The sequence below is a fragment of the Ctenocephalides felis genome, unplaced genomic scaffold (genome assembly GCF_003426905.1).
Source record: "Ctenocephalides felis isolate EL2017-DRISC unplaced genomic scaffold, ASM342690v1 CF-g0.4_SCAFFOLD_01170, whole genome shotgun sequence".
In the NCBI taxonomy this organism is placed as follows: Eukaryota; Metazoa; Arthropoda; class Insecta; order Siphonaptera; family Pulicidae; genus Ctenocephalides; species Ctenocephalides felis.
The window spans coordinates 37,761,466-37,775,492 of record NW_020537324.1 but is presented as its reverse complement, the minus strand read 5'-3'; the positions used below and the strand labels follow the sequence as shown (position 1 = coordinate 37,775,492).

The 14,027-nt window shown below is 29.2% G+C and overlaps 1 protein-coding gene across 1 annotated transcript in view; it reads left to right on the top strand.

Annotated features, from left to right (window-relative positions):
* LOC113367193 (developmental and secondary metabolism regulator VEL1-like) overlaps positions 1-13,586 on the top strand; it is a 52,178-nt gene extending 38,592 nt beyond the window's left edge. Inside the window, exons 2-3 of the mRNA XM_026608822.1 lie at positions 12,004-12,269; positions 13,226-13,586. Coding sequence (XP_026464607.1) covers positions 12,004-12,269; positions 13,226-13,586 — 627 coding nt within the window. The remainder of the gene's footprint in view (positions 1-12,003; positions 12,270-13,225) is intronic.
* Positions 13,587-14,027: the final 441 nt, after the last annotated feature.

Below are 14,027 nucleotides of genomic sequence, written 5' to 3'. Positions count from 1 at the left end.
AAAAGCATTTTTTTTCTAAAAAAGTAAAATTTTTGTCAAAAATTTAAAGTTTCTCAAAAATCTAATTTTTTCAAGTAATTTTTTTTCAAAAATGTACCAAATAATTTGCCTAAGGCACGATGCCATGCGCCCCATTAATTAATTTTATATGGTTCAAACAATGTTCTCTACATTTTCGAAGGTATGAAATAACCGATTTGAACAATTGAAAAAAACATTCGGTTTGTACACGATCGCAAGGCATTTTTTCAAAAGGCACGCCTACCCCTTCTGGAGGTATGCAGAAAAGGGTGTAAAAATAGTCATGCAGTTTTTGAGAGAACGGATCGTCCTAATATTATATAATTCAAAAACATTTTGCTTGTATACTTGTATTTGTACGGTGTGCAAAATATGCTTTACAGATAATTTCGTAATTTTGAAAAAAAATTTAGAATACTTCGAAATTATCAAAAAAATCTAAAATTTTCAATAACTTACAATTTCTTAAAAAATAAAAAAAAACGATTTTTTCTTCAAAAATTTCCAAAAATCGATTTTTCAAAACTTTGAAAAGAAATCAACATTACCATTTTTAATAAATTTGAACATTTATTTCGTGAACATATTCATACGTTGTTTGTGGAATACGTTTGTTGCTTAATTTAATAAGCACTAAACTTAAAATAAATAATCTATTTGAAAATATGTAAAACAATTGTAATTAATTATTGAAAATGTTTATTGAAAATTGATTATTTTCATTCCTCGAATGTTCAGTTACGGTACGGGAAGTTCCAGTAATTTGTCTTAAGGCACGAGGCCATGCACCACTAGTTTTCTTCGTATTTTTGAAACCGCTTGACTTCCCAATTTCTAAATGCTTGATAATTCTTTACACGCTTAAAACAAAGCAAATGTTTTTAAATTCGGTTGATCGATTTTCTCTAAATCATGTATTCGAGCATGTATTCTGCACATACACATACATCACTTTTTAAGGTATGCAAAATTGCTAAGAAATCCTATAAATTTACCGATAAAAAAGGATTTTTTTCTATTTTTAACTTCCCGTAGGGTAAGTTATTGTAATGGGCCAAAAATCGAAATTGAAAATTTTACATTTCTCGACGTTTTGAAGGTTTCTGAACATTTTGGCATACCTCAGAAAAAATGGATGTGTGTGTATGTATGTATGGATACAAATTTCCAGTCACGTTTTCGGGCGCACGGATCAACCGATTTGAATGGTTCAAAAAACATTCGATTCCTATTGATAGGGAATAGAGCTGATTAGTTTTTTACGGCCGTTACGGAGATACGGAGCAAAGAGTGCAAAAAATAGAAATCGAGTTTTTGAGAGAACGGAGTATCCGATTTGAATGATCTAAAAAACATTCAATTAGTAATGATTGGGAGAAGTGTTTATCAGTTTTTGGCAAAAGCAGGCCCAGCCATTTCGAAGATACGGAGCTAAACGTGCAAAAAATGGCAGTTTTTGAGAGAACTAAGCGTCCGATTGAAATGATTCAAAGAACTTTCTGCTTGTCTTAACAAAATAATAGATTTTGGCAAAAAAAATTTTTGTTTCAACTTTTTTTTTCAATTTTTTTTTCATAATTTTTTTTTTGTATCGAAAATAATTCAGATTTTATTTTTAATTCTGACTATAGTTCTAATATACTTTAAACAAATAATTTCAACTTTGCAATTCAGTTTATATAATTCTTATAAATATTAGACAATGTTACAATATTAATAATAATCTATTTGAAAACATTCAGTATTCCTCGAACATTTCGTTACGGTACGGGAAGTTCCAGCAATTTGCCTTAAGGCACGATGCCATACACCCCACTAGTTTTTATCTCTACATTAACCCTGTCTATTATAATTTATTATTATTATCATGAGTATTTTATTTATTTCAATTTAATTTACATTTTTGGCACTTTTTGCCCCCTATCTTTGATACCTCTAGACCTGCCTTGTCCAAAAACTAATCAGCACGTCTCCTTATCAATAGACATCAATTTTATTTTGAATCATTGTAACAGAGCATGTAAATCATCCGGCATAATATTGTAATTGCTACTGATATCCCGCAGGCCGAAGCAGTAAACAGAAGTGTACAGGTGAGTCATTTCTGTCAGCCAATATAAAATTGTACTATCATAAAATTTCGGTTTGCGTTATTATTATCGGCTAATTTTATATTTTATATATCTAACTTTGTTTCAAATTTATCAATCTTTAATAACAATTTAACAATCAAATATGTAATAATTTGGCAAATTTACATTTTCAAATGTTTAATTTGAAATGATAGACAATTTTTTTTTACATCATGAAAATAATTGTAGTTTACGTTGACTTATGATAAATAATAATATTATAAAAGTAATTATATACTTCATTTGTATTATATTTTATGTTTATAAATATTTATATATTTATTAAAGGATTATTTAGAAACATGTAAATTTTCTTAAAAATAAGCAAAGAATAAATTACCAGAGGTATTATTGTATTTTTTCTTTGTTACAACTAGTTTCAAACACGGGGTAAGCTGCAACACCGGACTGTTTCTAGAGCCTTATTAATTGTGAAGTAATGCATAATAGTTATGAAATTACTTTTACTTGATTTGGTAGAGTAATAGTTACAGCATCTGTCTATTCTTATTTCGTAGAAATATAATCATTGGACCTACAAATTAATTAATTTAAGAAAAACTATTTCAATAAGCCCCAAATTTTCAAAATGGAAAAGAATAAGACGGGACACAAAGGTCCAATTTGACTTGAGCAATTATATTGCGAAAACCAAACCAATTATGTTACAACAAATAACATATATCAAATAAACAACCATCTGATTATGTTCAGTAAAGCTCCTAGTCAATTCATATTGCAGAAGTGTGTTTTTTTGCTGTTTTTCAAAAATTTGTAACCGGTCCTTTTCACACATAATTGGGGTAAATTGGAACGACCAGGGATAAACAAATTCATCATATTGTATTTTAAAGGCATTTTATAAAATAATAGCTACATTATTGATGATAACCCTGATCTGATATTTTGTCAGAAATATTCATCGGCAGAGTTAGAACTAGTGGGATGCATGGCATCGACGTCGACATCGGCAAAATTACACAAAATGTGTACACATTATTAAAATCTCTATAAAATACCTGATAATTTGATGTACATATGTCCAATTAACATTTTTGACCGCCAAAAGACATTTTTTTAACTTATTTTTATTGAGAGTCTATAACCGCTGGACCTTCATCTTGTCAATACAAGTAAAATGTTTTTTGAAATATTAAAATCGGACGCTCCGTTCGCTTAAAAACAGTTACCGTTTTTGACACTTTTTGCCCCGTATCTTCGGAACGGCTGGACCTGCCTTTGCTAAAAACTAATCAGCACGTCTCCTTATCAATAGAATGTTTTTTTAATTATTCAAATCGGTTGATCGGTGTTCCCAAAATCGTCGACAAAAATTTGTATTCGCACAAACACACACATACACACATACACACAAACACATACATCCATTTTTTTCTAAGGTATGCAAAAATATTCAGAATATTTGGAAATGTAAAGATATATAAACATTTTCATTTTCGATTTTTTGGCGACTACTATAACTTTCCCTACGGGCAGTTAATAACGATTTATTTAATTTATATTTTGTAAAATAGTTTTTTCCAACCAAATTTAGTTATTTAAACTAAACCAAAAAACTAACAACGAATTAAAACACTTTTGTCATGGATTTTCAAATATTGCCGTTTTGCTCCTGATAGCACCGTCGTAAGCATGAAAGTGATGGCTGGTTATAAATTTTTTTAAGTAAAATCCTTAGGCGCAACTAGGATGTAAATCCGTACAAATGCAACGGAAGTGCGTTACGACAGATAAGAGTCGAGTGCCAATGATTCGTCATTCACTCTCGACGATATCATTTCTATACGGGTCGATTATGATTAGTCGTCGTGTATGTGAACAGAGATTTGTCGTTGTATGCGTACCGGCATCAACGTTGTATGCGTACCGATACCAACAAGAAAATCGGCACAGATAAATAAACATTTTAAAGTTACATCGTAGTACTAATCTGGATCTAATGAAAAATGCCTGAATCATAAGAATATTTTACCCTGTACTTTAAAAATAATGAAACAAATTAAACATTTGTTCAGCGAACTAAACATAAAAATAGTTTTAGGCAAGACAGATATTACAGCTGGTTAAAACATGAGATTATATCGCCTTCAAAAAAGTTAAAAAAATACAAGCAGTCAATTAATGTATGTTAATTTTAATTACATGAAGTTCTTCAAACACAATTACATGATGAGTGAAGTTGCAAAAACAATATTTGTTTAGAAGGTGTTTAACATGATCCACTGTGTGAACAAATATTATAGAATTTATTAATCATCAATTACTTAATTTCTCCAATGAAGGTTCATTTCTAAATGCTAATTACAATGACAAACCGATTTTGTCATATTTTTAGTATGACTTTAATTACATTATTGTTTTTGAATATTATACATATTTTTAATGCTATTATAAATATATAATTTATAATTTATCATTATATAAATGTGTATATGCTTGACACTAATAAGTGTTCATCACGAGTGTTACCATATTACTAATAAACATTATTTAAAATTGTTATATGATGTATTTATTGTTACTTAACTTAAATTTGCTACTTTGAACAGTAGCAAATAAGTTTTACTTCAATCTCGTGTGATCCTTACGCGCACTCTTTTTTATCTTCTATTTTGGAATATTGTGATTGAAAAATTGTCAACTTTACTGGTTTTTAAGATATCGGTAGTGGACATTTTTACTCTTTATCATTTGCATAAAAAAACTAAACTACTGCCCTTGTAAAATTTTATGTTTTTGAACCGAATATAATTTCACCAAATATTTACTAAATATTTTTAGAAACTATACTAGGCTATACTTCTAGGCAAATATATACACATACATTTTTGTGGACTATGTGAGTTGTGAAGAAAACACAAAATCTCCGATTCCTGGTCTTGGACTAAATCGATAACTTTCCCTATCAGGAAGTTAATCAGCAATGATAAATGAATGAAGTAGATTATTATTATCAAATAATCTAAATTACAAAATCGAGCAATATTTAAATTAAAAAGTTCAATTATATTAACATGAATTGCCGACGTCTTTATTACTACACAAGTGATGCATTGAATATAAAACACTTACAATTAATTTGATTTAAAAACTTTCATGCTCTGCTAGTTGAACATATTAAATTTACGGTCACCTGCCCGATGATGCAACGATAATAAAATTTGTCCAGTGTAACATCCAGTAATTTACAAACTCCCTCCAGAGCTTCTACTTCTTCGTCGATTTGTCTAAACGTTATGTGAGATACTGTTTCGGTACTATCCTACCACCAGAAAAAACGCGCCAATTTCTACAAAGCGGGAGTTACTGCAATGATGATCTTCTTCGAAGACCACCAGAAATTGTTCTCCATATAAATAGGTGATGCTCTAACCAGGAGAAGTTATAACAAACTCAGTAACGACAGTGTGCATACTATTGTATTATTGTGGTGACTTACTCGAAAATCATCATGAAGATATTTGTGGTATGTAATTAATAGAATAGAATTAATTCACAATTATATTATAATCTATCACGTCACTACCGTTCTTAAAATATAATTAAAATTTATTAAATTTAAAATAGTAATTACACCGATTCATTATATAATAAACAATGTTTAATGTCTATAACTTATATGATCGTTTATAATAATTAAAAAATAAATTAAATTTCACAGGTATATATATATATATATAAAATTCGCCATAGTTTAATCCGTATTGTACTTATTAATTTAAAGCAATTCGAATTACATCTCATACAAAATATATTATAATATCGTTTGAATATCCTCTTAAAAACTCAATATTCTTATTAATTTACTTATTGCCCTATTAAAACGTATCATAAAACATTGTCTATTTATTTTAATGTATTTTTATTTAATTAGGCCCAACACCACTATTACTTATTAATATTATGCGAATGGATATAAGTGAAATATTAAATATATACATGTTTAAACTTATTATATTATCTCAATATTGAGAAAAAATTTATAACCAAATAATAAAATAGGAAGTTTGAAAAATAATACTTAACATGAGAATATATCATATTATTAAAAGATAGAATTCAATTTAGCTTTCCACGAAATTAATTATCCAGATTATATAAAAAAGTTAATGCAAAATTTAAGAAATTACATATCACGTATTAATAACATATCAAGTATTAATAACTATTAATCTGTTTTTGCTAAAACGTGGTATTTATTCATATGTTTGAGCATAATTTATGGCTCGATTTATGACCCAATTAATTAATTAATTATACAAATCGAATATACTAAATAGGCAATATATATGCATATATATATATATATATATATATATATATATATATATATATATATATATATATAATATATAAGTTAATTCAGGCATAACACCAATTAAAAAACACTGAACAATAAAAAGATCACAGATAATCCACGCGTTTCGGTCTATACTTCAATTTGTTTTATTTCAATGATTTATTACTTGAACTGTATTATTAGTTTAGTAATAATGATAGTTTTACAAGTATTTTTATAGAAAAATATTATAAATAAAACATTAAACCTTTGAAATTTTTAACTTCCCGAAGGAGAAGTTTATGTTTTCATCAAAAAATCCGATTCTCTAATTTTATGTTTTCTCGACGTTTCAAGCCATTCTGAATCGAATGAGACCAAATTTGGAAAAAGTATGTGTGTGTGTGTGAACAGATTTTTACGGCTGTTATAGATCTAAATGAATAGGTATTCAATAAATTTGCAATTTTTAATTACCAAATATTGTAATTGGTGTCATGTCTGATCAAAATCGTCTATAAATATCCATTATGTTTCATTAGATCTTGGTTAATAGTAGGATTTTAGACGGCCACTAATTATATATTATGTTACAATTCAATCTTATTTTTTACTAAAATCATTTATGTTCAATTTGAATATTGATGATCATCATTTCACTAGCGTATTATTTTTATTTAAATTTATATATATATATATACTATAATAGGTAGTACAGCTTTAAGGCAGGTTCGTGAGCTGAGTTAAGCCCCAACTCGATTCAGAAAAGATTATTTCTCATTGCCATTTCACACCACAGTGCCCGAAATAAGATATTTTCTATTAGCTATTTTTGCTCTATATTTTCAAGTGAAAATTGATATCACTACTGCGTGATACATAGAGTGGGTTCAAACACTAGGCAGCGCGCTTGTTGATTGCAGTTGATTGATGTTGCTATTGATTGCTTAAAACCTTTGAACAAAATTTCAAGTTGTTACTGCCCAAAAACTATAGTAATATCTCCAAAAATGTCAAATTAATCCATCTGATAATTTATTGTACTTCCATAAAAAATCAAATGCAATATTAAGCCATTCTGCATTCTTAACATGCTTGCATCATACCGCATTTGAATATCACAATATTTCAACAAATCGCTAAAAATCCGAATCACTTGGTATTGCTCAATTCGTCTGATTTTGTTAAATCAACGTTTATAATTGGGTTCATCATTTCCAAATAACCACGCTGTGAAGTAATGAAAATTAAACCAGTTACAGACCACACGTATTAGATGGGTCATTATAAGTTATGCAATCGAATAATGATAAAAAACTTTTAACATCCATTAGATGCGCAAGAATTTAGATTGTGATTGCTGTTAATCTGATTATATCGAAACATCATTGGTGTATGTAATACAAACAGATTGAGCAAAGAAAATGAAATGGTTTAGAGACGGCACTTACTTTTGTTGATGAACCACTTTCACTGCATTAGCTCATAGCCGCCTGAGCTACTCGTCGACGATGGTCGTCCCTCGTCCGTCGTCCGTGTTGTGTTGTTACTGATCGGTTGCTTATATTATACATTATGTCTAAACACCTTGCTTATTGTGATCGGTGTCGAAAGTCACGCATAATTATTCAATCAATTTCAAATCGATAATGGGCCTCTGTTACATTATACGACCATAACGCACTATGGAAAGCTTACCATCTGCATATCATTAAAACAATTCCTCACAAACATTTGCTAACGCACAAGCTTTTTTCTTATAGTAACTTACTTGTTAATTCCCCTTAGGGTAAGTTAAAGTAATCGAGAAACAATTTAAAAATTACAAACTCTTATATATCTTTACGTTTCAAAGATGATTCTAACATAAGATTTGTCGTTAGAGTCTTAAGATAATGTCTGATTTTGTCGACGATTTCGGCAGCACAATTAACTGATTTGAATATTTCAAAAAAAAACATTTGATTCGTATTCATGAGGAGCAGTGCTAATTATTTTTTTGGCAAAGGCACGTCCAGCCGTTTCAAAGATATTAAATGTTCTTTAATGATACTAAATGTTGGGCTAAATGTTCCAAAATGACAATTTGATTTTTGAGATAACAGAAAGATCCGATTTAAATTATTCAAAAACTAGTTGGTATTGGTATTTCGCCTTGAGACAAGTTACATGAACTTCCCGATATGTGTAAATAATCGACATAATCAATAAAAAATAAATTAATTTATGAGTAACTAAAGTATACCGAGTGGATTTATTACACATAATCGAAAACACGTTAACTCGGAGTATTTTCTAAAAGCAAATTTTCAAAAATCAACGTTTTTTATATTTGAACCAGTTTCTGAACCAGTTTACTTTGATGAATTTTTAAAATTAAACGACTTGTCGTGAGGCCGTAAAATTTTAGTAAGTTCTATAAGACCATGATATACATCGCCAAAAAAAGTTCAATAGAAATCAGTTTAAATTTTATTTCAACAGTTAATTACAAAAAAAAAACGGCTCGGTAGATTTTCTCCTAAAACTAACCAGTATCATTCCCAAATAATATTTTTCGAACAGCTTTTGATTTTGTTAAAATCGATTCGGTAGTATGAGCTTAAATGTGGGCGAAAAGTTTAACACTTTTTTTCAAATTACAAAAAATGGCCTAATTTTGACAAATGCCAAAAAAATGATACCAATTTTTGCAAACTTTTAAAGTTAAAGCAATTGTCGTAGGGCCGTAATATTTTAGTATGATCTAGAAGACTATGGTATGTACCGTCAAAAAAATAATAATAAAAATCGTCGAAAAATTTTTTTTAACACTTTATTACAAGAAAACGGCTCAGCCGATCTTTACCAAAAACTAATCAGCATGATTCCCAACCAATATCTTACAAACGGTTTTTGAATTTTCATAATCGATTCAGAATTGCGGGCTAAAACGTGGACGAAAATTTTTTCACTTTTCTGCTATTTTGAAGAAACGTCTGAATAAAAAAGCTAAAAGTGCGATCAATGTTTATCCCTTACATTGCAACACGGTGCTTACGCGATTCTATATTTTTTGTCTCTAAAACAGCTACGCAGCGCGATTGTTAAAAAAAAAACTCAAAATTTTCAAAAAAATCAAAATGCAAAAACATTTTAGGTTTTTTTTCAAAAAAGTTAATAAGAAGCTTTTGTCAAAATTTTAATTTTTGCTACGGGAAGCATTTGCCATGCATCACTAGTATATAAATCCAATTGTTTGAATAAACCCGTCAAGTATTCTGCAGGTAATTGAAATGAGAAAGTATTTAAAATCGATGTTTTAGTTGACGCACAACTGTATAAGTGAATTTATGAGTTTACAACGACGGGAAACTTTAGATTTTTTTGTCAAATAATTATTTATAAATCATTATAAATTAATGATTGAAAACATTTTGAATGTAAATTTAGGTGTTTTTTGTTCCAAACTTAGTACTAGAAAGCAATCTGAAAAGGTCTTTGAAGAGGTCATTGAATTTCTGAACTTCTTTCTGCCAAGTTTAATTAGACATACAATTAAATTTTGTTTTTATTTTCTAATTATCTACTTAAAATTGATTCAGTAATTTCGAGTAAGCAAATTAATGCAAATAAAAAACAACAGTAAAATCTTGTCTAGAAGTCTTGTATCTAGAAGCTAATTAAATAGTTTAAATTAGTTTTCAAATTATTAACAATTGTTTTTAACAAAAGTCAACCATTTCGTAGAATGGTTATCGATCAAATTATATTTTACAATAAATATCTGTCTCATATAAATTTTGGTTTTAAATTATAACCAAATGTAAATTAAACAAATTTTAATTAATACTTATGAAGCTGTAACAAGATTTCTTTTCTGAAAATTAATTTAATATTGCATTTAGATAAATGCTTATATACACAAATAATTTAGATTTTCTTTTAGTTCTAGTCAGTTATATTTAATGTTAAAATACGCATAAAATACCTATTTATATTGAAAAATAATTTAAGAAATATGCTTCATATGCTCTCCAGCATCCTAATTTGGATTCATGTTTCTATATTTCCAATTATCGCCACTTTTTTACAATTCAGAATATTAGTAACTACGTGAGAAGAACGTAAGTATACGCGTATGCCATTAATCATAAAACGTGTTCAAATTAATAAATATGTTAATCAATTGTCCATATTTCTCTATGAGCACTTTTACTATTATCTATTTGCTTCATGAAAGAATAAAGTCATGCATAACAATATGAATAGATATGTTAATAATTGCTTAGGTTGTTATGTGACCATAGAAAAAAAACAAATAAATATATGTTTTATCGATTGAGATGCCAAGGTTCATATATAATATCAAGCAGTAGTAATACCAGTACTCTTTAAAATTAATCTAAGAAAGGTCCATTGTTGAAATACCTTCCAAAAATAAGATTAAAAAAATCTTATCTCGATTGTTGCTCAAACAAACAAAGATGTATTATTTATTAATATATATTCTAATCACAGCTTATAAAACATATAAGAATTCTGATTGCTGTTCAAACAATAAAAAAAATCTAATCAATGTGCTTTTTAACTTTCCGTAGGGCAGCGTCCAAAAATCAAAAATGAAAATTTTTGCATATATTTACGTTTCAGAGGTTTTTGAACATTTTGTACTTTCTTAAAAAATTGAGTGTATGTATATGCTTGTGTAGATATAATTATTCGTCCACAATTTCGGGCGCACGAATCAAGCGATTTGAATAATTCAACATTCAATTCATATTAACGGAGAGATATACGGATTAGTTTTTTGCAAAGGCAGCTCCAGCTGTTTTGAAGATATAGAGCAACAACTGCAAAAATAGCAGCTATTAAGATTATAGATCATCTGATTAGAATAGTTCAAAAAAAAATTTTGGTTGTGTTGACAATCTGAAGAAATTACTAGTTTTTGGGGGAAGCGTACGAATTTTTTTTATACACAAAAAAAAATTCAATTTTCAAAAAATATTTTTGTTTAGAATATCGTAAATGATTCGGATTTCAATTTTAATTCTGTCGAAAATTCTAAAGCTTACTTATATACGTTAAAAAACAATTTTAACTTTGCAATTTTGTTTATATAATTCTTAGAAATATGTGATAAGGTCTTTAAATCTAACTTCGCTTGATTAAGTTTTGTTTTTTTTTTAAATTTATGTAAATATGTATAAACGTCGTGGTACAGTTTATAAGCTCTTATATTTTTCTATAATATACTAATAATGAATGTTACAGTATTTATAATACTCTATTTGGAAACATTTGAAATTCCTAGAATATTTCATTACGGTACGGAAAGTTGCAGCAATTTACCTTAAGGCACGATGCCATGCATCACTGTTTTAAATTAATTCGATTTTTTCAATATAGTACAAAAACAAGTTGATTTTGAAAGTTAATTTTTAATTCGCTTATTAAATAATAGATTATTCATGAATTTGTATGGAATAACTTCAACATTATAATAAACAGCCGATATTGATTCACTGATACAGAATAGTCGTTTGAGAATAAATTACCTTTGTCCAGGTGCTGTCAGTTTTAGCAGCAGTAGCCTACGCTCGACCAGAACCTCCATCAAATGGTTATGGGGCGCCAAGCCCTTCGGCTTCAGGAGGTGGCTTTGGGGGTCCATCTGCGCCGGGAGGTAGCTACGGAGCCCCACCGCAATTGCCGCCACAACCTCATTTCACAGGATCAAGCCAGGCTTATGGCCCACCACAACAAGCTCCAGTAGTTCACAAACACGTTTACGTACATGTTCCACCACATGAGCCTGAATACAGTGCACCACAGTAAGTTTATATAATATTTTCCTATCAAAATCATATGAATAATATTCCTATCATAATTATGAGTTTTTGTAGCAGGCTGAACTAATGGCAAGCGTTTAATCCTGGATTTGATAGGTTCGAACATATTTTATTATCTACGACAATATAGTGTTGAACCTATATTATATTTCTCTATATTTTACCACAAATTGCGAAAAAATACTGTAAATCGTCATACTGTAAATTATGCAATACGCCAAACTTAAATACAACTATAATCCCAGCAAGAAAAGTATAATAGAAATTTTAATCCCAAAAACAGTTATTCAAGTAATTTAAGGAAGAGAATAATTTTAATTTATTATTAATTTCACTCTTTAATAGTTATGTTGCTTTTTATGAGCTTTGATATTTTTCTATGATTAGAAACGTACAGAGAAATCAATGTCCTTCTTAATGATTTCTAGCTAAATTCAATATGTAATTAAATTAATTTTATTGATCTATAAGTTTCGGTCTGTATCGATATCGTCATACAGTGTAATGATAAATTACAACTCCTAATACAATAGTTTACATAATGGAAGCTAGTACTTACAAAGAGAGATTTTCAATAATATACACGAGTATCATAGTATTACTCTAGTCAAAAGCGAGCAAAAATACACGAATTTACAGAATTTAAAAATTTTACCTATGCAGATTTGAATGAAATGCCAGTGCGTTTTGACAATATTTTCAAGACACTACTTTGTGGTATTTTAAAAGACTTTGCAGTAACAAACATATTCAAACTAGGATCATGAACCATAAATATAATACGATTTATAATATTAGATCGGAAGATCTATAAATTCTCTATATTTTGTCATTGGTAGTAAACATATTTTAAATTATCTTTAAATGCACTTATTATAAATTAAAAATGGCACGTGAATCAAGAACTTATATTATAGCTTTTGTCGTTTTTATCACAGAAAACCAATCCATGTCGCTCCTCCTCAAAAGCATTACAAGATTGTATTCATCAAGGCCCCAACTCCGCCAACCCCAACTGCTCCAGTTATCCCACTCCAACCACAAGACCAAGAGAAAACATTGATTTATGTACTTGTGAAGAAACCAGAGGAACAACCAGAAGTAATCATTCCAACGCCAGCACCAACACAACCTGCCAAACCCGAAGTATACTTCATCAAATACAAGACTCAGAAACAAGAAGCTGCAGGAGGCTATCCCGAGAGCATAGCACCTGCCCCAAGCGGTGATTATGGCGCCCCCGCGCCCTCCGGCAGTTCTGCCCAAGCCCCTGGCTCTCAATATGGAGCGCCTCTTTAGATCAAGTTTTTATTAAGTATAAAACGGTGTATCTATCACAACCCATCTTGTACATATGAGCGAATTGTAAACTGAGTCTATACTTATTTAGTTACATGAAGTGGAAGTAAATTATTTTATGGAATTGTTTCAAAAGATTTTGAAATTTTGTGTGCATGACTAATTGTAATATACGTGAAAGAAAGCGATTCGAAAACGATCGTGGCATATTAAACTTTTCAGATTAAGTGTTATCAGTAAAGCAACAGAAGAAAGTGTATCACGCAAGTGAACCTGCAATTAAGCGAAAGATCGTAAGTCACTTTCGTTTTGGGATGACTACTTTTTTTGTCATTCAATATGTAGAAGTGGCTGTTATAAAACTAACACTATTCGAACTTGCTGCATTTTGAAAATATTCCAACAATAAAATTACAGTAATGCATCAACTAGCATGAAAAA